The sequence below is a fragment of the Pelodiscus sinensis genome, chromosome 9, assembly GCF_049634645.1.
Source record: "Pelodiscus sinensis isolate JC-2024 chromosome 9, ASM4963464v1, whole genome shotgun sequence".
Classification (NCBI taxonomy): Eukaryota; Metazoa; Chordata; order Testudines; family Trionychidae; genus Pelodiscus; species Pelodiscus sinensis.
This window is the reverse complement of record NC_134719.1, coordinates 37311672-37337796: the sequence shown is the minus strand read 5'-3', so window position 1 is coordinate 37337796 and position 26125 is coordinate 37311672. Positions and strand designations below refer to the sequence as shown.

General features: G+C 37.6%; 1 protein-coding gene across 6 annotated transcripts in view; it reads left to right on the top strand.

Moving 5' to 3' along the window:
• DPYD (dihydropyrimidine dehydrogenase) overlaps nt 1-26125 on the top strand; it is a 680031-nt gene that overhangs the window by 499373 nt on the left and 154533 nt on the right. For all 6 annotated transcript variants that reach the window (XM_075936591.1, XM_075936588.1, XM_075936587.1 and 3 more), the window contains 2 exons: nt 14956-15024; nt 19806-19889. In XM_075936591.1, coding sequence (XP_075792706.1) covers nt 14956-15024; nt 19806-19889 — 153 coding nt within the window. The remainder of the gene's footprint in view (nt 1-14955; nt 15025-19805; nt 19890-26125) is intronic.

The following is a 26125-nucleotide window of genomic DNA, read 5'->3' as shown; positions in this document are numbered from 1 at the left end:
TAAGACTGTTAAGAGTGTTAATTCGAACTACCTAGCCCGTGCCGTGTGTAGCCACGGGCAGGTGGTTCGAGCTACGGGGCAATTAAAAATGGCGGCGCCCAGGAACATGCAAATGAAGCCCGGGATATTTAAATCCCAGGCTTCATTTGCAAGTTCGAATGACTACATTAGCCACCCTAGTTCGAACTAGGGTGGCTAGTGTAGCCATACCCTTACATGCCTAGATTCCCGCCATGCATTGGCTTTCTACCTGGAGTGGACCAGGGCTTTCCAGAAGTCATCACAGTTCTTCATTACAACAGCAATTGGGTGAACAGCCTCCCACTCTCCTCTGAAAGGATCTCCAATTGGATTGCATCCTGCAGCAGGACCTGTTATGGTCTAGAACAGGTTCCACCACTGCTTCTGGTAAAAGCCCACTCAATGAGAGTGTAGGTATCTTTGACAGCCTTCTTAGCCCATGTGCCCAACCAAGATATTTGTAGAGCTGCAGAGTGGTCCTTGTGCTATTATTCAGCAGGGCGGATAGGACACTGGCTTCAGCAGAGCTGTGCTACAAGCTGTCCATGAACTCCTATCCACCTCCACTGATACTACTTGAGAGTCACATAATGTGGAATGATGATAAAAATGTAGCCGTGGTTGTGACTATTTTCTTCCACTATTTGATCTGAGGAAGTGGGTCTGGCCTACGAAAGCTCATCATCTAATAAACCATCTTGTTAGTCTTTAAAGTGCTACATAGTCCTGTATTTTGTTTCATAGTGTGGAATGGACATGAGTAAGTACTTGAAGGAGAAAAGACAGTTATCTGTTTCATAACTGGTGTCCTCTGAGATATCTTGGTCATGTCTATTCCCTGACTCACCCTCCTTCCTCACTGTTGGAGTTTCTGGCAAGAAGGAACTGACGGTGGTGAGAGCTGGTGATACCCTTACACTATACCATATGGGTGTGAGAGCTATTCCCCTATGGTTAGATATCATCAAGGGAAAAGCTTCTGGCACTGGTACATGTGGTAAGCACAGAACTGTAACATGGAGAGAACATAAGCAACACATTTGGAAGAAATCCAGTTATGAAAGGTCTTATATAGTGTCTCTGTTCAATCCATGATTTTTAATATCTAGCAAAGTAATGAATTTAAGCTCCCAAGCTCATCCTTTTAAAATGTTGTGTGGGTTTCTTTTAAGGATAAGGACTGATGGGTCAGATATAAAGTGATCACTTTCTGAAAAGTGTTCACCCACAGATGAACATTGTCTTATCATTTTTCTGCATGAGTACATTTGAAAACTCAGTGATTGTCTGGTTTCTCTCACACAGTTGTTATTGGGGCATGTAATGCGCTGGATGAGAAGCACCACCTGTTCTGATTAGGAGCCAGGGATCATGAAAAGTGTGTTACTGGGGAGAGGGTTGTTGAACATTTTAGCAATGAAGATTTGTCTTCAGGTTTTGCATCTGTTGTTCTATCTGCTTTGAGTTGGTGGATCCTGGTCTTAGGAGAGCTTGCTGCTGCTGAGTGCTTGGAGAGTCTAGGGAGTGTTTGGAGGCCAGAAAAGGGGGTTCAGAAAAGATTTATTTCAGGGTTCTGGGGTTCCCATTGAGTATGGGTTGTAGTTTGATGATACTTCATATGAATTCCAGTTTACAGTGGTAAGTGACAACTAGCAACGTACAACCAAAGGAGGTTTTATTTCTATATTGAAGCAGGTTCTCTTTGGAGTATTTGGGTGGCCCATTCCATGATGAAACCTATGTCACCAAACAAGAACACTCCACCAAAGAAGGTGGTTTTAAGTATGTTAAGACGTATTAACTTCAGGCAAGGAGAACAGCCTTTCTCTGATTTCACTCTTCACCCAATCATTGCTTTGCTTCCCTTCCCACTCAGTGCCCTACACTACATTACAGCAAGGAGAGCAGTGCAAGAAGCAGGGCCTGAAGACAGAATGAGTGGCTGGATAGAAGAGGAAGCAAATCTGTTTTCACTAACGCACGCATCCCTCCCAATAGCTGTTGTACCATTCCAGTGATGTGCAACAGAAGAAGGTGAAGAATATAAGATAGCAGGGCTTAAAGATATGTTCCTTCTTCCTCTCCTCTGGAATATCCCTGTAATCTCTGCCCACCACCAGACTACAGAGGAGGTGAAAAGAAACAGAGGATAAAAGGGAGAAGGGGTAGAGTAGGATAAATACATTTGGGATGAAAAGAGGGAGTGGAAAGGAGGAAGAGGAAAGGATGTACACCAGGGGAAAACACATGTAGAACTGACTCGGTAACTGGGTTGAGGGGGGAAATCCCCAAAGGATTATTCACATCATTTGGAAAATTTAATTGTCAATAAGAGTTTTGACCATCTGTGCTCAAGGGCAGGGGGAAAGTAGATGAGATGTGTGCCTGGAGGGGATAGAAGAGCAGAAAGAGGAACTGTGAGGCAAGATGGAGGGAGAGATGGGAACCTGGAAAGATGAGGGAAGAGAGAGAGAAAGATGGGGAAAGAAAAATGAGACAGAAATGAGGGAGAAAGGAATATATGAACAGAGAGATATCAGTTCTCAGGTCCTGTGGCATGGGGGTGGGCAGAATGAATAAGAGATACAGTGGTATAAAGAAATATATACTACTCCATATAAAAGAGTATGACCACTGTGTTGCTCATTTCATGGCTATGGCTACCAGGCAACATAGTGCCAGGATCTCTGTGGTATAAATTACTGTTGCACCATTAGCCACCCCCTGTATTTAAATAGAAAAATAAGTGAATCCATTCACCCCATTTCCAATGGTCCACGCCTCTGGTGTTTGTGATTTACCACTAAATACACCTGTCTCATTTCAAAATGATTTATGTCAATTTCCTGTGCAACCCTGGCAAGTCATTGTTTCTCCCTGCACCTCAGGTCCCTATCTGTAAAATAAAGATTAATTTAAAATGGAGAGCAGTTAAGACTGTGAGGTGCTCAGATACTACAGTAATGGGAGGTGTATAAGTACCATAGATCCATCCATAGCTGTTAAAATATTTGTGTTGGGAGTGGGAAACTAACTTGTGCTTCCTCTTTCCTGCTTTGTATTTCTATATGTCTTAAAAATCAATAAAGTGTCAGCACCCTGTTGATAACTTTTAGCTGCAGGTTATAGTTTGTATCTGAAATATTGTAAAGCTAGATATAATCCCTTTCCATTAGCTCTTTCAATCATACACGTGCTTCCTCCTCCCTCGCTTCCTCTTGGTAGTGTTGCTACCTGTAAGGTACTCTTGCAAGGGTGTTACAAACTCTGTAGTGTCCAGCAGTCTAAGAATGGAGTCGGATCCAAACCTCCTTCACGCCTCTCCCAAATTCAGTCTGGTTTAGATTGTGTATTTTCCCTTTATTAATATTCATTTAATTACATATGTATTTGTTTTTGTTGAGTACCACAGAGTCTAAGAGAGTGAGGGAAAAGTTATTCTTTTGTTATTTTCATCTTTACCCTAAATATAAAATCACAAAGATCTGTTTGAATCTCTAAGCGAGTTTGCAGCCATCAGATAACTTTTTAGAAGATTTACATGAACTTCTAGTCTGTGAGGAGTTTATCTGAACTGATGAACTTCTTGAGACTCCCATATATGACCTTGGGTTTCCTGGCCACCTAAAGCTTTCCTGTCTTCCTACAGACACTGATTTTGCCTTTTTTAGACATCTGCGTCCAGGAACTTGTACTTAGTACCCTTCTTTCATTCCTGAAAAATGTGCTCTTTAATGAGGGCCCTGAGAAGAGAAGTGGTTCTGTCAGAGTGTCTCATTATTTGGGCCCTTCAGTTTCTTTTAAATTTGTATTTCACATTCGCAATGTTGATTAAAAACGTTCTCTTGAAATTGTTGTTGATGGAAAAGTGGGTTTTTGATTAAATGAAAATTGTCATAGTGTCTTCTTTCTTCTAATATATTTGATATTTTTAATAAAAATGCATATTCTGGTTGAGCACCTACAATTTTTCACTTATAGCCAAATTTTTTTTAAATGTTACAGGTTTTAGATCATTTTCCCCAAAGTTTTTTGGCCAACATTTTCCATGTGGGAAAAAAGTATAATTTTCCAGGTAGTACCACCTGTAAATTCACCGGATTCCTGTGATGCTGTGGCTTTCAGATATATTCACTGGTATTATTTTATCACTTGCATCTATCACTATAGTGTGTACAATAAGCACTACATAGAACTTTTGATTTGGGCCTTCATTATTTATGCAGTGCTCCCAAAATTCTGATTTCTAGAGAAATTGTGGATGGAGAACATCTCTAGGAATCAAGCGACTGATATATTATATCATGTGACAGCTCATCAGATGTGGTCTGCTTAGCTTCCTGTTTCAGCCAAAGCAACATTTTATTATTTTATTGATAAATTGGCTTGTCTCCAACTCCTTGTTTTCATTTGCCTCAGGACTTACATTGGAGCTTAGAGGCTGTGTGCTTTAATTTGGAGTTATAGCCCAGTCTACCTCACTGACATCCACCCAATAATCTGATTAAATCTACATCACTCATTTGATCTAATAGAACTGGATTCATCAAACTGGACATTGTCACAGGATCAAATTTTTCCTGCTTTGAAAATAAACATTTCAGTTTAGCCTCAGAAATGCCCTTTTTGTTGTTTTCCATCCTGTTGTTGTTTTCCATCTGCAAACAAAATATCCCATTTTTGTGTTTATAACTTTTGAGGGCTTATTTACTTGCTGAAATACCCCCCTCCATTCTATGTGTATTTGTTTTTTTTTGTCTGTGTTTAGATATACTGTATCTTATTTCCACTTCAGTCTGAAAAAACAACAGAGAAGATATAAAGCAGCAAAGTGAAGATAGGACTGTAAGCAGCTAGCTTTCTAAACAAAGACAACCGGATAATAAATACAACATTAGTCAACATTTGTATTCTTCTGTAATTATTCCGTTTTCATTGACATAAAATCTCTTAAAGATATTTTAAATACAAGACATGTGGAAAAACAAGGGAAAGTTGGAGATTGTTAAATTATTTAATATCCACTCTCTGAAAGATTTTTTTTTAAAATAGGAGGACTGTAGGTCAGTAATGTCAAGACATTCTGCATTGCTTGTCTTTATCACCATGCAGAATCTTTTTATTAAGGCAGCATAGAAAGAATAGATTTATGGACTGAAGGTACAATGTTTAATATGTCCATATCCATCTAGATTGACAGTTCCTACAGACATGAATTTCCCAGGAGAGAGAGTGTTACTGGTGTCAGTGGATGGCATCATTTACTTCAATGTTCCATTATTAAATTGATAACAAGATAATTCCTCTGCTTCTCAGAGACATGACAGGGTTTACAATTGTTAACTCTCTTATTGCATGGGATTTGCTATTCTAGGTAGCTTTTTAATAAGAAGCTTATTTTTATTTCAGTTCTGCAACAAATCAAAAACTGCAATGAAAAAGGAAAATAAAATAAAAACCTGGAAAGGTCTACAAGGCAACACAATTTAATTGGCTTCTAAAACTAGTTTTAAGAACAACATGCCTTTTGTGTGCTGATTACTTTTCATTATTGCATATGTAAGTGTGTGTGTGTGTGTGTGTGTGTATTTATTATAAACAGAATATTATTCCTGGTGAGAGGCATTTCAGCAACTTTTTCATTCTATGAACTAGCAATTCAGATTGTAATATTCCATGCACCTATGCACAAAAGAACTATGTACACCCAATGGAAATAGGTGGGACACTGAGAGAATGTGTCTCATGATGGGTCAAATTGAGAGTTAAAAGCATATATATTCAGATTAATGATTTTGGAGTAAGAAAATGCAATTATTTATTTATTGTCTCGTTTTGTTTGCTCTCCTACTTGTCTATATTTACTTGTCTCTTGCCACTTGCATTGATTGTAAGTTCCTCTGGTCCTTTTGTTTTGTATTTGTGCGGCACTTAGCACAATGGGCTTCTTGTCTCTGACTGGAACTTCTAGATGATCCCACTGTACAAATAAGACATAATAATAGGAAACAGCATGATAGTCTGACAAATCTTTTGCAGAATTGGTAATAAATGACACACACATTCTTATTTGTTTGGGGTTTTTTCCCCACCAAAGTGATGAGTTATACCTGAAGAGGACACAGTGACTTGGGAGAAAAAAACTTGACTTTAATGGGCCAAATTCATAGGAGAAAAATGGCAGAGTCCTCACACCAGCAGAGAAGGGGTTAAAGAGTGTCTGTCCCCAGCTAAGCACACCTCTGAAACACCTGAAGGCAGTGCCAATCCTGGAAGGGAAATAACATTAGAGAACCAGGCTAAGTTTAGGGTTGACTGGTCAGAAAGAAAGATAGAACTCTTCATGTTTTTCTAAAAGAAGCTTTGCTCGCTGAGTTGTGGAGCCTGCTAGATGAAGCATACACTGGGGAGTGAGAGATAGACACCAAGTAGCAAGTGACACACAAGAAGTAGCTGTTTGTTTGGGAGCTCAGGCTGAAGAACAGAGCAAGGATGCTTCACAGAAAGACTGGTGGGAGACCCAATATTGAGTTAGGTTTGCTTTTTGTTTTAATGTATTTCAGGGCTAAACCCCTGCAGGCCAACCAAAGAGGATAGGGCTGAAATAACAGTTAACTGGTGAACCACAATGAACACTGGAGATAGAGACTTCTTCACTTTCCCCCTCTTCCCATGAAGACCCATGATCACATCAAGTCATCTGGAATGGCCAGAAAAGGATGCTACTCTAACAACATCACTACAGCATCTTTCCACCACCCCATTTCCAACCCTGGGGCTTGTTGCAACTTAGAGCAACTAAAGGATGTTCTAGTTGCACTAGCACGTTGTGGCCCTCCATGAGCCATTACTCTGGAAAAGTATGACTCCTGACGTGCTTCCTAGACTTGAGGGTACAGAGGTGGAGTAGTATAGTCACTGTGTCAGCTTTATACAACTCAAGGAACCTGAACCCATTGCTGCCACCTTATGCCATTGGAGCATTAAAGTGCCACAGTATAGAGCAGAATACGGCATATGCCTGAAGTGTGCATTCTTTCTTTTATAAAACTTGTAAAAAACTTTGACTTTTTTGTTAGTTTTTAAGCAAGGACTGTGGCATTTGCTTGTAATAATTGAAAAAAATTGAGGTAAATTATTTTCATTCAATAGCCATAATCCTTATGCACTTTTAAGTGCTTTTGTGAAACAAACTAGACATATAAGGATGTCTGGGTCAAACAGAATGAAGGTTGGATCTGGGTGCCATATAGTCCTTGTTCTAGCCTCTGGCGAGGTGAAGATCAAAATTGACACCTTGTAAGGTGAAGATCAAATTGGCAGCAGTTTGCCCTGCACTACTAAACCTTCCTTGTTAATGATCACTGACCCATTTACCCTCCCTCTTTTTGTGAAATATCACCCAAACCTGTGATTTTTATTGATAATTTACAAAGTCCCTACAGTTTGCCATTGATTGACCTAACCTCCATGAATCTATCTAGCTCTTTTTGAACCCTGTTAAAGTTCTAGCCTTCAGCACATCCTCTGGCACGGAGTTCCACAGGTTGACTGTGCGCTGAGTAAAGAAAAACTTCCTTTTGTTTGTTTTAAATCTGCTGCCTATTAATTTCATTTGGTGACCCCTAGTTCTTTTATTGTGGAAATAAGTAAATAGCTTCCTTATTCACTTTTTCCATACCAGTCATGATTTTATAGACCTCTATCATATCCCCCCTTTAGTCTCTTCTTTTCTAAGCGGAAAAGTCCAAGTCTTTTTTTAATCTCTCTTCATATGGGACCCGTTCCAAATCCCTAATCATTTGTGTTGCCCTTTTCTGAACCTTTTCCAATGTCAGTATAGCTTTATGCATGTTGTATTGGTTTAAGATGGACAAAAGGTTTAGAAATAATAGAGACTTTAACAGATTGTGTTCTTCCTATTTGTACAAACCTAAAACAGTTAATTTCTGCAGTTTAGATAAACTCAGAGTAACTTCATACATACAGTCCATATTTTTTCTTTCTACCAATTATTGCTGTCCCTGCCCACCCAGCCATTCTTCCTCATCCATATCTTAGTCAAGTTAGTGAACTCTCCTTTTCAAATAGGCAGCTGTCACAAACCTCATCCTTGTACCTCCCTGTAGCTCCTTTCTAGTTTTACAGCCTTCAGTAGAACTTTCTTTTAAGGCTTGTCCACAGTATGGACCCTCCAGAGGTTGATCTGGCGTTCGAAAGAGTGGGTCTAATGTAGACCTCCAATTCGAATGCTGAGGGAAGCCCCCACTAGCATTGTATATTCCTCATTCTGTGAGGAGTATAGGAAGCCAACAGGAGTGCGTGCTCCCATCAGCCTCCCACAGTATAGATGCTGCAGTTGCTCAACTTAAGATAAACTGAATCTAGCTATGCATTTTGCATAGCTGGATGACATACCTTAATCCAACCTGTCTGGTCTAAAGTAGGCTGGGCCTTAGTGAAAATATCCACTGTGTCTTTGTGTTGCTGCAATGATGCTGCAGTCCATGGAGATTTTCAAAAGTACTTCAGAATGCATTGTTTGGTGCGCAGCATGGAGTGATAGCACAGGTGAAAACCAAGAGCAGTATTTACATAGAACTTGGTGCATAACTTTCAAAACCCAGGTTAATCAAGGATAATTCTAAGGATAAAGAGGGAAGGGGAAGTAGAAAAAGGTGGCTATTGTTCCTTGAGTACAGGGACAGCTTATATAGGATTGGAAGAATAGCTTTGGAAAAGGGATATAGGCCAGCAAAGGGAGAATCCTCCTAAGTATGGTTATTACAGTGGGTAGGTAGATAGGACTAGGATCTGACTGAGATTGCTACTGTATTGAATATAGAATTATTCATCTTAAAATCCAAATATCTAGAGGAAGACCTATCAGATTTTTTTCTATCAACTGAGACCTTCCCTCTGCCTTCCAAAGCAGGAACTGGACAAGTTGTATCAACTAATCCTATCTCTGGAGTACTCCTAATTTTTAAATAGAAATGACCAAGGTGGGCAAACCCAAAGTAGGTCCATTTTTTTTCTTTTTGTTTTTAAAGTCTTTGTTATGAATTCTGTGTTTTAGGGAGAGAAAGGCCATATTAAAAACAAATATTTTAGTGTTCCTTTTCCTTAAAAATTAAAAACCAGGATCATAGCATTCATGATACATTCACATATGCATAAGGAGAGAGACGAAACATTTATGAAGGAAAGAGATTTCTGTTTCAAGCTTTCAGGTGGTTATTCTAAACAGCAATAAAGATATTTTAAAGGTTAGGAGAAGCACCTTGACAGCATCCTTTTAAGTATAACTACTAATGCATTAGTTACAGAACTGTGTGAAATGTTTTTTTTTTTTGTATGAAAGCGAAAGAATCATGTATTTTTCTTACAATTCCAGATCCAAATGGCAGATTATGCAAAAAAACATTTTTTTCTTTCAAGGCTTTTTGCTACATGAACAATCAAGAACATCCCCTGTGCTTAATGCAGTCTGTTTTAAACATGTAGTCTGACTTAAGTTCAGAGACTCGTTCTTAGTCAAATTGTTCACCCTTGTCAATCTTGAGAGATGTTTGCCTGCTCAGGGAGCAAGGAATCTATTTACTCCTCAGTGAGGGCTGCTTATATCATAGGAAGTAGTACTGGAGAAATCCATGTCTGTAAGGCTATTCTCCCTCTCTCCTCTCCCCACCCCCTTCCATCATAGGTGGGAAAGGAGAATGTTATGCTACATTTCCCACACACACACACACACATATACACTCTGGCCAATGTAATTATCGAGTGCAAAGAGGAAAGCAATCTGTGCCAAGTTCAGGGCTGGCATGTCAGCAAGGGGTGAGCTAGGAACCAGATTGTCATACAGTTATGATTGGTTCAGTAGTCTGCTTCAGGATCAACATAACCACATGCTGCCCCTTATTCCAGGTTTAGGATAAGCCACAATTTAGCCCACATTCATTTATGGGGTGTTACGTTTCAGCATCAGTTTTATTGTATGCTTTACTGGCCAGCATGTATATTTGTTCTTTACTACTTAGGTAAGTAAGGTGAACAAGACTTGGTCTGAGATTTATCTCAAAATTGGTGTTCAAATAATCATAATGAAAGGTGGTTTTTTTTCTGTATTTCCATTATAAGTTCTCTTTTCCAAACTCCTGACTGGAGTCATTCTTAGTTGTTCCTTGGGAGGCAAGAACTAGGCTGAACATCACTCTACCTTCATATTTTTTTAAAAATATTCTCATTGGGTTCTTAAATTCTAAGGATATGTTTGTGGGAAATTGCTTTGCCAGTTCGGATACTTTTTCAAACTGGCACTTTAGAGGCCGGTAATCTATATAGTGTTATAATAGGGAGGAGAGGATTGAGAAATTTACAATTGAGTATATTATTTTACACTGAATATGAAAAGAATGATTTTTACCTTTTGTCCTCACTTCTCTTATTTTCCATCCATATAATAAGTGTATGAGTTTTACTCTGCCTTTTTTGATAAATTCCTAGCCGTGTGTTGTTAGGCATTGATACGTACCTCAGACATCACCAAAATGCCCTACCTGGCCATCAAAATATGTTTTTGTTATTGATATTAAATGAAATTAGCCTAACTACAGAGAATTATTGTGAAAAAGCTGGTAGAAGGAACACAAGTTCCCAGTGCTGCAAACAAAACTAATAATGTAAACAAAACTGAGCAATTTTGGATTGTGCTCCATTAGGAATGCAGAAAAAGCAATACTTATCAAATGAAAAAAAAAGTCATTATGTACAAGAGTAGCCCTCTTATTATTTGTCTTTATCTTATCAGAGTAGTCATGTGGGTAAGGACTATTTACAAAAGTGGAGGACTAGGCTTGAAATAAGAAATCAGTTTTTATTTCAAGTTGCAAGAAAAAGACATAAGAAAACAAAATACCACTTTTCAAACTTTTATCATCTTTTACATGGGCATTTACAATGGAAATACAATTTCTGGGTTAACTATATTATTGTTACCATGAACCACTATTTCAGACACATGTACATACATAATTTTAAATGTCAATACTAACATTAATCAATATTTAATAAACATGTTTTCTTAATTAACAGCTCTTTGAAACACCATATATCTTATTCCTCCTTCTTCGTATACTCCCAGTAGAATTTTCAGATTTCATTAATTACACTTGATGAAATCAAACTCGACTACTTACTCTTATTTACCTTTGTGGCTCATCTTTTTTTCTGATAAAAGATAAGAATTTACTTTGAATTTGAATTGTGTTCTAGATTTCCAATGACCTACACATTGTGACTCCAGAATATGTTAAAACACACACACATACACACACACACACATATTCCCGAAGTCATGTGTTATCAAATATCTTTGGGTACGTCTACACTTGCTCCTTAGTTCGAACTAGGGATGCAAATGTAGGTGACCGAAATTGCTAATGGAACGGGATTTAAATATCTCGCACTTCATTAGCATGATCTTACTGGCTACTCTGCTCAACAGCTGATTCAAACCAGGAAGTGCACATCGGGACGCATTAGTTCAACACAAATCCCTTGGTTTGAACTAACGTTACTTCTCAAAAAATGAGGAGTAATGTTAATTCGAACCAAAGGATTTGGTTCGAACTAATGCGTCCTGGCACATACTTCCTGGTTCAAATCAGCTGTTGAGCAGAGTACGCGCCGGTGAGATCATGCTAATGAAGCGCAGGATATTTAAATCCCCACTTCATTAGCAATTTCGGTCGCCTATATTTACATCCCTAGTTCGAACTAGGGAGCAAGTATAGATGTACCCTTTCTGTCTAATCTTCCAGAAACTGGAAATTCACAAGACATAGGTTCTCATCCAGTGCAGCATTTTATATAGTTCTTTAGCTTTCAGTTTCTGAACATGAGCACACTTTTCTAAGCTTAGTTTCATAATGAATTATGAACATGCTAGACAATCTGCATTTGAGCTTCAACTTTTCATGCTCTTAGGCTACATCTAGACTGCAAGCCTCTTTCAAAAGAGGCTTTTTCGAAAGATACTTTCGAAAAAGCTTCTTTCGAAAAAGAGCATCTAGACTGCAATCTCTTCTTTCGAAAAAGTGAGCTGCTTTTTCGAAAGAAAGCACCCAGGCAGTCTGGATGCTCTCTTTCGAAAAAGCCCTGTTTGCATTCAAGAACGCCTTTTTTCGAAAGAGCACTTTCAAAAAAAGGCGTTCTTCCTCGTGAAATGAGGAGTACTGCCATCGAAAGAAAAGCTGCGTTCTTTCGATTTAATTTCGAAAGAACGCGGCTATAGTCTAGACGCAGGTGAAGTTTTTTCAAAAAAAGTCTACTTTTTTTGAAAAAACCCTGCAGTTTAGACACAGCCTTGGATATTTAATCCAAAAAGCTGCCTTGTTGAAAAGTATTTATTATTGTTGATGTTTTTTTTATACCCAGTATGCTTATGGAAGTGTTCAGAGATTTCAAAAACAGAGAGAACTATTGTAATTGTCTAGTTTAACCTCTCGAATAATTTAGGCCATAGAATGTCCTGTCCTAAAATTATATAAAGTTGTTTGTTTTTTGGGGTTTTTTAAATTAAAGAATTATCATCAACATAATTGACATATTATTCCTCTCATATGTTCAGTAAAACACACCAACAGTGAATGCACATATTTAATCAATAAATTGGTTGTTTTTTTATATTTATGCTAGTAGGTATGCTCATAAAGATATATAATTTTTGTATTTTAATAGGAGAAATATAATACTTCAAATCTGTTAGTTCTCCCCCTAAAAAATCTCTTCCAAAATAGCTCTTTAGAGCAGGGCAATTTTGTCACTTTTATTGAAGAAAAAGAGAGCTAGAATAGACAGGATGCTGGGCTAGATGGACCTTTGGTTTGACCCAGTATGACTGTTCTTTTGGTGGTTTTTAAAAATAAAAAACTAAGATCCATATCAAACATCAATCCAACCCCTGAACCAAACTACATCTCAAATTGTCTTAAAGATTTTTTTAAAAGTCTCTCATCTACTGTTTATGTCTTTCCTTTTCTACACAGAATAGTCCACACTATCCTTCAGTAATTTCTCTGAATATTCCTCAAAAACAACAAGGAGTCCTGTGCCACCTTAACGACTGCTGGTGCGTCTACACAGCACACTTATTTAGAAATAAACTATTTTGGAATTTTTTCCAAAATAGCTTATTTTGAAATAGCACGTCTACACTACAGGGAAACCTCAAAATTAGTGCAAGGCAGGCTTCCCTAATATGGATGCGCTATCTCGATTTAGAGCCCCAGGAGACACAGGGAGTAATTACTTTGAATGGCCTTGGGGAGGAGCTTAAAATAGCAGCAGTGGAGTGTCCTCCACTATTATTCCTCATGGAATGAGGTATATAGATTTTGAAATAATCCATCCATTATTTCAAAATTGCTGTGTAGATGCTCTCGTTATTTCAAAATAAGGGCCATTATTTCGAAATAACTATGCTGTGTAGAAGCACCCTAACAGATTTATTTGGGCATAAGATTTTGTGGGCAGAGACCCAGTTTGTCAGATGCAAATTCTGACTATTCCTGTATTTTAACTCTCATACCATGTTTTCCTTCAGTTCTGCTTTTTCCTTTTAACCTAATCCTTCTTCTCTGCCCTCTGGAGGATCTTTTGAGCTAAATTCTCTGCTGGTGTAATTCCATTGATTTCAGTGATTGCCAGAAGAAAATATGACACCCTCTTTCTTCTGATGCTCCTCAGAGTTCATGATGGAGTCTCCTAAGGTTTGGCAGTTCAGGGCCGATCTTCACTAGATACTGTCACAGTTGGAACATGGCTACAAGGCCCATACCAAAAATGTATTGAGTTGTAGGGGAGGTATCTAGCCAGAGTATCTGAGGCATCATGTTAGATCCAATTTTATTTAAAATCTTTAATGATCTGGAAGCTGATATAAATAGCACATAATTACATTCACTGATACAAAAACTGAGAGGTGCTGAGTACAACAGGGAAGAAAGAGAAATAACAGACAGAGACCTTGAGAGACTACAACAATAGCCAGAAAATAACAAATGAAATTCACCTTGGAAAAATGAAAGCTAAATCATCTTCAGGGAAAAAAACGTGAATAATCTTTGAGGGAGAAACATGAAAACAATAGAACTGAAAATAGCTGGGAGGTTAAAGTGAGCAATACATTAGAACCCAATACTGCAAAGACTTAACCCTTTTTGTAGCTTCATGCTCAAGAAAAATTCTTCACTACTGCCATTCCCTCATTAAAAAAAACTTCCTCGGAATTGTCTGCTATCTTCTCTCCTCCCTGCATGAGGGATTAAACTAGAGATTAGAAGATACAGACATTAAAAAACCACATACTCAGATGTACAGTGAATTTCAGGGTTACATCTCCCCGAACCTGGGTGAAACTCTGGTTTCATTTACACCAACAGAAGGTTTATATTTCTGTGCTGTCAATCTAGATTGTTAACTCTTGAGGTAAGAAGACATATCTCTGCTCCAGTCAGTAAAGTGCCTAGAATATTGTTGGCACTATACAAATAGTAAGTAATAATAGATTATTAAAATTACAGTCTTGTCCCCAGTAATCAACTAAGTTGTATAATGTACCTGTTAGGTACTATGCCTAGGCCTGCTTCTATTCTTACTGGCAGTAAAATTGGGTCTATATGTTGATGACATGGTAAACTATTGTAAAATTAAAATTATGTAGTATTACCAGCTTTACTGAATAAGTGTTTAATACTGAAAAAAGTTGTTAATGTCTGTGGATCTTCTTTGCCTCCAATGATTTTGACCTGCTGATATAGTGGTATCGTAGTTAATGTTTTGAAGTGCAAAAGGGTTCTGTGTCACTGTACATAGTAGGTATAATTCATGTGTACAGCAGCTTACAAATTGTTGTATGTGTTTTCTTTTCAGATTGTAATTGCCAGTATCATGTGCAGCTACAACAAGGATGACTGGACTGAACTTTCAAAAATGGCTGAGGTAATGGTTCTTAATGTGTTTCCTCATGTCTTTTGTCTTGTTTTCCTTCTTCTTAAATAAAGAGCTGCAATAAGAAGCTCTATAGAAGCAAGAGATTCAAAGTAAAAGATGAACTTTTAAAGCATGTCCATCATAATTTGTTTATTTTTGTGTTCTCATTAATATGAAGGAAATGTAAATTTAAAGAACATCTATTCCATTAAAGCGGTTCCTTGAATTTTTACACATTACCTGCAAAGCCTTTAGTCTCTGAATCCACATACTTTTTATTTGCATTTTAAGCAAACTGTATATTATGATGAATGCCCTGATAAAATTTAATTCTACCTTCGAGAGCTTAACTTGATCTTACCTTGCCTACAGGCACAGTGGTTTGACAGCACCAGAAGAAATTTTGAATATAAAACTCTTGAATATTTAAAGTATAAAAGGCTCATTTAATGCTATTCTAGTTTTAATACAGGCTTGCAAAAATGATAGCAAAAAATCCACAGTATATAATAACAGTCAGCAGGTTTTCTGTAATATAAATCCAATCTTGCATAAATGCAAACAACCAACCATATGGCTGAAATTTGTATTTCAATTTGAAGACAAAAGCTATTAATATTTTTATGTCCATGGTGAATATCAGAAGAAATACTTGATAAAGACAGCATATTTAAAAATATGAAAGAGATTTTTTTCTTCACATGTTTACAATGTCCACTAGAAATAGGGAGGTACATTTCCAAATCAATGTTAGAAGTTTTAATGCCCTTTGTGGAGAAAAAACAATTACGCATTATTATTAGCTTTTGTTCAGAATTAATACATTATAAATATCACACACATACATAGTTGGAGGAGTGCATAGATATATGGGTGTGTATATATGTACGTGGGTAAGTATATGTATATATCTGTGTATATAATTGTTTTTTTCTTTCCAAAACGTTCTAAAGCCTCTTAGAGTAATCTGGAACGATGCTTCTCTATTCTCTTTGGTCATTTTAAACCTACAAGGAAAAAAAATCACTTTGGAGATTTAGGGAAGTGAAATTAAATATTATCAGTAATTGGCTTTGTGATCTTCAACACTAGGTCCATTTTATACCTGTATTTACTTAATTGACCATGAAATCTTTTGCGGTATCCATGCTTGACATGAGTTTTACCATGTTCAAACTGACTATGATGAATGGCTTTATCATGCTTCTTGCTCCTCTTCTTTCTTTTCTATAAGGCAAAAATGCTTAGTGTTCTTTTAATCTGTAATTGCTATCAATTTTGGGGAAAAAAGACACATTTTCAATCTGCAGTTATATTTGGAGTAGCACTTTGGAAACGATGGAATAGTTAGATAAATATATTTTGTTAAGTGTGAGGTAACTTACACGGTGAAAGTAATTCTTAACGTCTGGAGCTTGGAAAGCATCTATCATGTTATAGTCATGCAGAATTAAAGAATAAAATACAGTAATATTTCTCTACCGTATTTAAAGCCCTATCTAGAAGATAATAAATGTGGCCTTCAAGAGTGCATAAGCCCCAGAAGGTTGTGAATTCTGTCTCCATAGGAGGCCGACCTATTCATGCTAAAGGTCAGCTTGTCATGGAAGCCAATAACAAAAGTAACAACAGCTCTGTAGTCACAAGTTGCAGAGCTGACTAGGAAGTGGAAGGCTCATGAAAATGATGGATAGCTTCTCTCATGATCACACTCCTTCAAAGCTGCTGAACCATGCTACAATGCAGGCAAAAATTAGAAATGTAAATTCAAAACAATATTCTAGTTTTGGGGAAAGTGGAAGACAAAGAGAATGGTTACTGTGTCTTAAGCTCTCTGCCAAAGTAAGTACATGAAGAGAAGATGGAATGTTTTGGTTTGCTATTTATTGTCAGATCTATCAGTATGTTTTTTTTTTTCATTTTAATTTTTGTTAATTACTTTAGCAAAATAGGCAAACACATTTTTTGGAAATACTATTTATTTTTAAATATTTGAGCCTTGCATGGACTCTTTCTTTTTCTCTCCTGTTTAATTATTTTTATTTCTGAAGTCAACAACAAACACTATACCCTGGTGTGAGTATGTCTACAAAGTATACATGTACATAATCCAATTTCTGTAGAAGGGAAATGTTTATGACTAGCTTTTGGTTTTGGAGCACAGAATTTATCTGTGTGTACCAGCAACTATTGAACTTTTTTCTGACTTCTTGTTTAAATGTGAAGTGGCTAGTGTCTCATTTGGGGGCATTTTGCAGTATCGACTAAAAGAGGGAACTTCGTTGATTTATTTTGAAAGAAGAAAATTCTTTAAATAGTGTCTGATCTTTTTATTTCCTTGTAGCATTGTGATTTTTCCCATGTTTTCATCTTTGTATCGTATATTACATCTACAAATCTTTATCTTTCCTTCTTCCTTCTTACATTAATCAATGTAAGCAGACAACAGATTATGCATTCTAGTTTAATCACCATTTCGGTGTTTATAAATGGTTGATTCCAACCAAATTTTCATCATTACCAGGTCTGAGGCATAGACAGAAAGTCCATCCTCTGTTTCTCACCTCTCACAGAGTACCTATCTATTCTTAAACTATCATGGGGCCCCAATATCTCAATTTTTATTTGAAAGGGTTGGGTGACCATCTAAATCTTCTACTCCTTTCTGAATAGGACCATTTCCTGGGGATTTTGATTAGTTCTGCATGACCTCTCATCACATACTTTCATATTGAGGAAGAGATAGATGTTAAGAACTCTCAAAGTCTAAAGGGCTTTTGTGTTGGAGATGCAGGCTTTTGTGCAGGCCAGGAAGCTGAATCCATTTCATATATCGAGGTGCATACATGACCATGGAAAAGGATATACTAGATCTCTCATAGTATCTGGCACTGTAGAAGTAGAGCACAGAAGGGCTCAGTATGGTTAATGTTGGGAGCCACACAGTAGGGAGTGAAGCAAAATAATTTAATAATATATTTTTGTTTTGATTTGACACATACTGTTCCAGGGCTAATGTGAACCTGTGACAAAAAATCAGAGTTAAAAGCTATCAATCTCCCTGTTAATCTCAAATGGTAGCAAATACAAAGAACCAATTTTGCAGTGATGTCTTTCATGTGAACGAAAGTTCAGAGCTCTTCTGGAAAGAGTCTGTATAGTAGTGGAATTGCACAAGTGAAAATGAAGTTTCTTGATAGTCTTTTTGCAGTTATCAGCACCTGAACAGAGGTTTTGAGTTGCTGAAACTGAGAATCACATAGGGTACGTCTACACTGCATCCCTAGTTCGAACTAGGGATGCAAATGGAGACAACCGAAGTAGTTAATGAAGCGGGGATTTAAATATCCCACGCTCCATTAATATGATCTCGCCGGCGCGCTAGTTAGAATCACAGCTGATTCGAACCAGGAAGTACGCGCCGGGACGCGTTAGTTCGGACTAAAGCCCTTAGTCCGAACTAATGTTACTCCTCAAAAAATGAGGAGTAACATTAGTTCGGACTAAGGGCTTTAGTCTGAACTAACGCGTCCCGGCGCGCACTTCCTGGTTCGAATCAGCTGTGATTCGAACCAGCGCGCCGGCGAGATCATGTTAATGGAGCACGGGATATTTAAATCCCCGCTTCATTAATTACTTCGGTTGTCTCCATTTGCATCCCTAGTTCGAACTAGGGATGCAGTGTAGACGTACCCATAAATAGTGAAGATAATGGATTTCATTATTCAGAATTGTGACTTCCCTATACTTTTGCTGAGTTTTGAATAAAGTTATTCTGGCCATGGCTCATTTAATCATGAAGGATTCTTTAGTACCTCTTCAGATTGAATCAGCCATACAGTTGGTAAAACTGGTTAAGATAAAATAAGAGCTCCGTCTTGAATTTCAACGTATATCAAACTTAAATACAGTATTTTTGAACATTTGAAGTTTGGTTAACTTTACTTTCATTATTATGCATCCTCTCATTCCACTGCATGTCCAGATCCCAGTTGGGAACAGAGGTGGAAGTATTGAAATGCCACAAGGAAACTTGTTATCACACAGTTTCCCAACTAATTTTGCAGACCCAAGAGGCTTCAGTAGTTTTCAGACAAGCATCAAAATGTTAGAGTGTTTGTTATCTGAGCCAAGCCAAACCCTTTGAGATGCAGGCTTTCCATGCTGATCCACTTGTATAAGTAAAAATGCTTTGAACTTGGTGTAAAAGGCCACCCTATAAACTGTTGATTTATTAGCTCTCTTCTTTATATATATAAATGTATCTTCAGTCTGATTCAAATGTAAAAATCTGGTTTATTAGTGTCTTTTTTTCTTACAGCTGTTGAGATATTCATACCAGACCTACTCTTTATTTTTGTCTAATTCTTAAAAATAAATATTCCAATATTCCACCCATTTTTCTAAGCTCAGCAATCTGAAACTTTGAATATAAATATCACATTTCAACATGAGTAAATAATAAAAAAATAGGTTTTAAAGTGTCCTTTAATATTTATATTTAAGTAAAATATTTATTTTTGCTTTATTCTTTACTCTTTACTTTGAATTTCTAATTTTTCCTCACAAAACTAAATACATGTTTATAATGGTTTCTCCACTTAAGCAATGGATAGCTATTTCCAAACAATTCTAGCTTATATTTATGTATTATTAAACACCAAAAGTAAAAAGTTTGACAGCAAGGTAATCTTTCATTTAACATGAGTAATCTCAGTCTGAAAGTAGTTTAATATAAGAGTATAATATTTAAGATTAACTTTGTGTATGTGTGTGTGTATGTTTTACAGGCTTCTGGCGCAGATGCCCTGGAGTTAAATTTATCATGTCCTCATGGCATGGGGGAGAGAGGCATGGGCCTGGCCTGTGGGCAGGTAGGACTTGAACAGCTACTGCTTTCATGTCTGTTTCTCAATGCACTGCTAGTGCATTTATAGTTATACCTCGGGGCAAAGACACATAGAAAAGATTACTGGCTTGAGATTTTCAGGTCTACCTTGTTTAAATATTTAGAGTGCTTAAAAAGTGGAAAATGACTGAAGCTGAGATTACACAGAGTGTTTAATTTTATTGAGGACAAAAATATGTTTGTTTGAAAGAAAACAATAATGAAAAACAAATAACTTGCAGAAGTCAGACACAATTTGCTGCTTTTCAGTGCAATGTCTTTACTTTTTAATTAATGTTGATCAACATCTTTTGGAATTACATAGTATAAGCTTTCTAAATTCATAGTGGCTTTATGGTACAGGGAACACAACACAAAAATTGTATCATTTTTAGCATATGATTCTAAATCCTTAATTGTGTTTTGGCAATTACAAAAAAAAAGAAATATATTTATTATTGATGGGTCTGGTAGTACCTCCTAGAGCTAAGGTTGTCCAACACTTGATATTAAAAAGCCTGCTTTCAGTCATTTATTAAAAGGGTTAGAAGGATTACATTTATCAGTAAATGTTGGTAAATGTCAATTTTACCATAAATACAAAAATGTTTCCATGGATAAAATGTTTCCATTAAACCTTTAAATATATAAATGGGTAAAGTAAGAAAAATGCTGCTTAAGAACATTAGAATCTGGTTTAAAGTATATTTTGACATGCATTGTTGATGATTTGTGTCCTAATAGCTATAAAGCTTTAACTTTTTAAATTTCATTGTGTCATTAAATTACTGTTGTCTGATTCCTGCATAATTTTTGCATGTGAAAATTTAAACTGATAAAAATAAAAAGAATTAACATAAACATTGATACTATCAATCAACATTATTTAGAAAAATCTGCCAAGGCTATTTATAACTTTGCCACAAGTTTACCATTTGGACTGAAATTTTCCTTGCCAGGTGTTTGAGTCATGCTGAATTATTTTTAAATTTTTCAGCAAAAATAATTCAGTAGTTGCAGAAGGTGATACTAATGGAGAATGTTGTTTGAATCTGATTTTTTAAAATATTTATGTCCATTTCATTGAGAAGAAATAGCACCTTCATGCTTTGGAACCAAGGCTTCAAATGTGGTGGGGAAAGGGACAAGACTTGGAGGATTATTTTGTGTTAGTAATGTGCCTATTCTGTTTTCTGTGAGAATGACTTCCCTTTGAAAAATCTCAGTTTGCACATGCTCAGTAGAAACTTCTTAGAGTATTGCAAATACGTTCTCCAAAGATTCCCTCTGAACAGAATATGCTCCAGCCAAGGAACACAGATGCTGAACCAGACTTTACCTGCAATCACTGCTGCAGTCTGCTGTAGTATTGGCCACCAGAACTGAGAGCAGAGAAACTGTCTGTCCTGTGCTCTGAGTTTTTCCCCATTGGCTCTTAGGCAGTGTGGAAGAGGAAGCCACTTGACTCAAATGCAGGCAGAAATCCTGTGGGGGAAATAGTATATGATCATGTAATTAAAGACTGTCACAATGCATATGCACAAGGGGTCTGAACAAAGGTTGCCTCAAATCTGGAATATCATAATTTTTGAGTGCTTGACTTTACCACTTTAATGTTCTTTTAATGTAGTTTTTATTGGTGATATATTGGGGAAGAGGGAAATCCAAAAGATGGCTTCTAATTTGATCCTTCATCTTCATTTGATCCTGAACCTAAAACAATTTAGAACGTAAGCACGAGGCAAGTTAAAAATAATGTTTTATTTTAAACCATTGACTTGATATGTAAGAGGAGTCATACAATTTCAGTGGAGCTATGGCTAACCTTCAGTTGATGCTCAAGATTAGTTCTATCAGGTATAGTACATAGAAAAGATTATTTCTTGGAACACTGTTACCTATGTAACTTTTAATGACAGATCTGGGAAAAGAGGTAAACTGAAGTGACAAAATTTGCAGATGATAAAAAACTGCTCAAGATAGTTAAGTCCAAATTAGACTGTAAAGAGCTTCAAATGGATCTCACAAAACTAGGTGACTGGACCATAAAAGGACAGATGAAATTCAAATTGATAAATACAAAGTAATTCATATTGGAGAAAATAATCCCAACCATATGTATAAAATAATGGGGATTAAATTAGTGATTACCACTCAAGAAAGAGACCTTGGAGTCACTGTGAATAGTTCTCTGAAAACATCCACTCAATATGCAGCAGTAGTTTAAAAAGCTAACCAGATCCTGGGAATCATTAAGAAAGTGACAGATAATAAGACAGAAAATACCATAATGCCTCCATAAATCAATGGTACGCTTACATCTTGAATACTGCATGCAGATGTGGTCACCTCATCTCAAAAAAGGTATGTTGGAATTGGAAGAATTCTAGTTATAGAAGAACTAGAGGACACCAAATGAAGTTAATGGGTAGCAGGTTTAAAACTAATAAAAGAAAGTTCTTCTTCACACAGCGGATAGTTAGCCTGTGGAACTCCTTGCCAGAGGAGGCTGTGAAGGCTAGGACTATAACAGAGTTTAAAGAGAAGCTAGATAATTTCATGGAGGTTAGGTCCATAAAAGGCTATTAGCCAGGGGATAGAAATGGTGTCCCTGGCCTCTGTTTGCCAGAGGCTGGAGAAGGATGGCAGGAGACAAATCACTTGATCATTGTCTTTGGTCCACTCCCTCTGGGGCACCTGGTGCTGGCCACTGTCAGCAGACAGGCTACTGGGTTAGATGGACCTTTGGTCTGACCCAGTACGGCCATTCTTATGTTCTTATGTTCATCTGTACGGAGTATTCAAGATGTGGGTGTGCCATGGTTTTATATAGCGGCAATAAGATATTTTCTGTCTTATTCTCTTTTTTAATGATTTCTAACATTCTATTTGCTTTTTTGATTGCCACTGCATCCTGAGTGGATGTTTTCAGAAAACTATGTTTTCAGTGAACTGTCCACAATGACTCCAAGATCTCTCTCTTCAGTTGTTGTAGCTAGATTAGCCCCATCATATTGTATGTATAGTTGGGATTATTTTTCCAATGTGCATTACTTTACATTTATCAACATTAAAATTCATTTGCTATTCTTTTGCCCAATCACTTAGTTTGGTGAGATCTTTATTAAGCTTTTTGTAGTCTATTTTGGTTTTAACTATCTTGAGCAGTTTGGTATTATCTGCAAATTTTGCCACCTCGCAGTTTACCCCTTTTTCTAGATCATTTATAAATAAGTTGGACAGATCCTTGGGGGACCCCATTGGTTACCTCTCGAAACTTACCATTTATTCCTACCCTTTGTTTCCTGTCTTTTAACCAGTTATCAATCCATGAAAGGACCTTCCCTCTTATCCCAGGACAACTTACTTTACTTTCTACACCAGTCATGATTTCATAGACATCTATCATATCCCCACTTAGTCATCTCTTTTCTAAGCTGAAAAGTCCAAGTCTTTTTAATCTCTCTTCATATGGGACCCATTCCAAACCATAATCTTTTTTTTTTTGCCCATTTTCTCAACCTTTTCCAATACCAATATATCTTTTTGAGGTGAGGCAACTACATCTGTATGCAGTATTCAAGGTGTGGGCATACCATGATTTTATATAGAGGCAATAAGATATTCTTTGTCTTATTCTCTAGCTCTTTTTAAATTATTCCTAATGTTCTATTTGCTTTTTTGATTGCTGCTGCACACTGAGTGGATGTTTTCAGAAAACTATCCACAATGACTTCAATATCTCTCTCTTGAATAATTGTAGCTAAATTAGTCCCCATCAACTTCTTGGAAGAACATGTTGTGAAGGTCAACAGTAGAACAGGTTTAAAAAAGAACTAGATGTATGTATGAAGAATAGGTCCATAAATTACTATTAGACAGGATGGCAGAGATGGTGTCGCTAGCCTCTGTTTATCAGAAGCTGGGAATGGTGATATGTCACTTGGGGTACATCTAGACTACGATACTGTTTCAGGATATGTCCAGTATCCTGAAATAGCATTTTCCATGTCTTTACAGCACACCCGTTATTTCAAAATGCAATCAAAATAACGGGCGTGCTATTCCGACATCCTGTTAAATCTCATTCCATGAGGACTTTGACTCCCTCAGAGAACTAACTGATGGGCAGGATTTCCTGGGATGCTTACATGAAAGGGAAAGGAGTTCTGCTGGCAGTATTTTAAAGAAGCCTTATTAAAGGCACAGGAAGAAACCATCCCGATGCGCAGCAAGAAAAGCAAATATGGTAGGCAGCCAGCTTGCCTTACCGGGGACATCCTTGGTGAGCTTAAACACAAAAAAGAAGCTTACAAGAAGTGGAAACTTGGACAGATGACTAGGGAGGAGTATAAATATTTTGCTTGAGAATGCAGGAGAGTTATCAGGAAGGTGAAAGAGCAATTTGAATTGCAGCTAGCAAGGCATGTGAAGGATAACAAAGGTTTCTACAGGCATGTTAGCAATAAGAGGGTGATCAGAAAGGGTGTGGGGCCCTTACAGGATGAGGGAGGTAACCTAGTGACAGATGATGTGGGAAAAGCTGAAGTACTTAATGCTTTCTTTGCCTCTGTCTTCACAGACAAGGTCAGCTCCCATACTAATGCATTAGGTAACACAGTATGGGAAGGAGGTGGACAACCGTTGGAGGGGAAAGAACAAGTTGGGAACTATTTAGAAAAGCTAAACATACACAAATCCATGGATCCAGATTTAATGCATCTGAGGGTACTGAGGGAGTTAGCAAATGTCATTGCAGACCCTTTGGACATTATCTTTGAGAACTACAAATGTAGTGCCCATCTTTTAAAAAGGGAAGGACAATCCAGGGAACTACAAACCAGTCAGCCTTTCCTCAGTCCCCTGAAAAATCATGGGAGGGGATCCTCAAGGAATCCATTTTGAAGCACTTGGAAGAGGGGAAAGTGATCGAGAATAGTCAACAAGGATTCACGAAGGGCAAGCCATGCCTGACCAATCTGATTAGCTTCTATGATGAGGTGACTAGCTCTATGGATATGGGAAAGTCAGTGGATGTGATATACCTTGACTTTAGCAAAGCTTTTGATACGGTCTCCCACAATATTCTTGCCAGCAAGTTAAGGGAGTATGGATTGGATTAATTGACTGTAAGATGGATAGAAAGCTGGCTAGACTATCGGGCCCAACAGGTAGTGATCAATGGCTCGATGTCGGGTTGGTGGTCAGTTTCTAGTGGAATGCCCTAGCGGTTTCTAGGACTGGTTTTAATCAATATCTTTGTTAATGACCTGGATGAGGGGATGGATTGCACCCTCGGCAAGTTTACAGATGACACTAAGCTAGGAGAAGAGGTAGATATGCTGGAGGCAGGGATAGGGTTCAGAGTGACCTAGACAGATTAGAGGATTGGGCCACAAGAAATCTGATGAGGTTCAACAAGGACAAGTGTAGAGTACTGCACTTTGGATGGAAGAATCCGAAGCAGTGTTACAGGCTGGGACCAACCAGCTAAGTAGGGGTATGTCTACACTGCTACCCTAGTTCAAACTAGGGTGGCTAATGTAGGCATTCGAAGTTGCAAATGAAGCCCAGGATTTAAATATCCCAGGCTTCATTTGCATCTTTCCGGGCGCCGCCATTTTTAAATCCCCGTTAGTGCAGACTCCATGCCCGCGGCTACACATGGCATGGAGTAGGTAGTTTGAATTAGACTCTCTAATTTGAACTACCGGTACACCCGAGGTATGTCTAATTCAAACTACCTACTCCATGCCGCATGTAGCCGCGGGCACGGAGTCCACATATCCTAGCAGTTTTGCAGAAAAGGACCTGAGGATTACAGGGGATGAGAAGCTGGATATGAGTCAACAGTGTGTCCTTGTAACCAAGAAGGCTATTGGCATATTAAGTTGCATTAGGCAGATCTAGAAAAGTGATTACTCGCCTTTCTTCGGCTCTGGTGAGGCCACATCTGGAGTATTCTATCCAATTCTGGGGCCCCCACTATAGAAAGGATATAGACACGTTGGAGAGGGTACTGTGGAGGATGACCAAAATGATTAATGGGCTGGAGCACATGACCTGTGAGGAGAGACTGAGGGATTTGGGTTTGTTTAGTCTGCAGAAGAGAAGAATGTGGGGGGATTTGATAGCAGCCTTCAACTTCCTGAAGGAGAGTCCAAAGAGGATGGAGAAAGGCTGTTCGCAGTAATGACAGATGGCAGAAAAAGGAGCAATGGT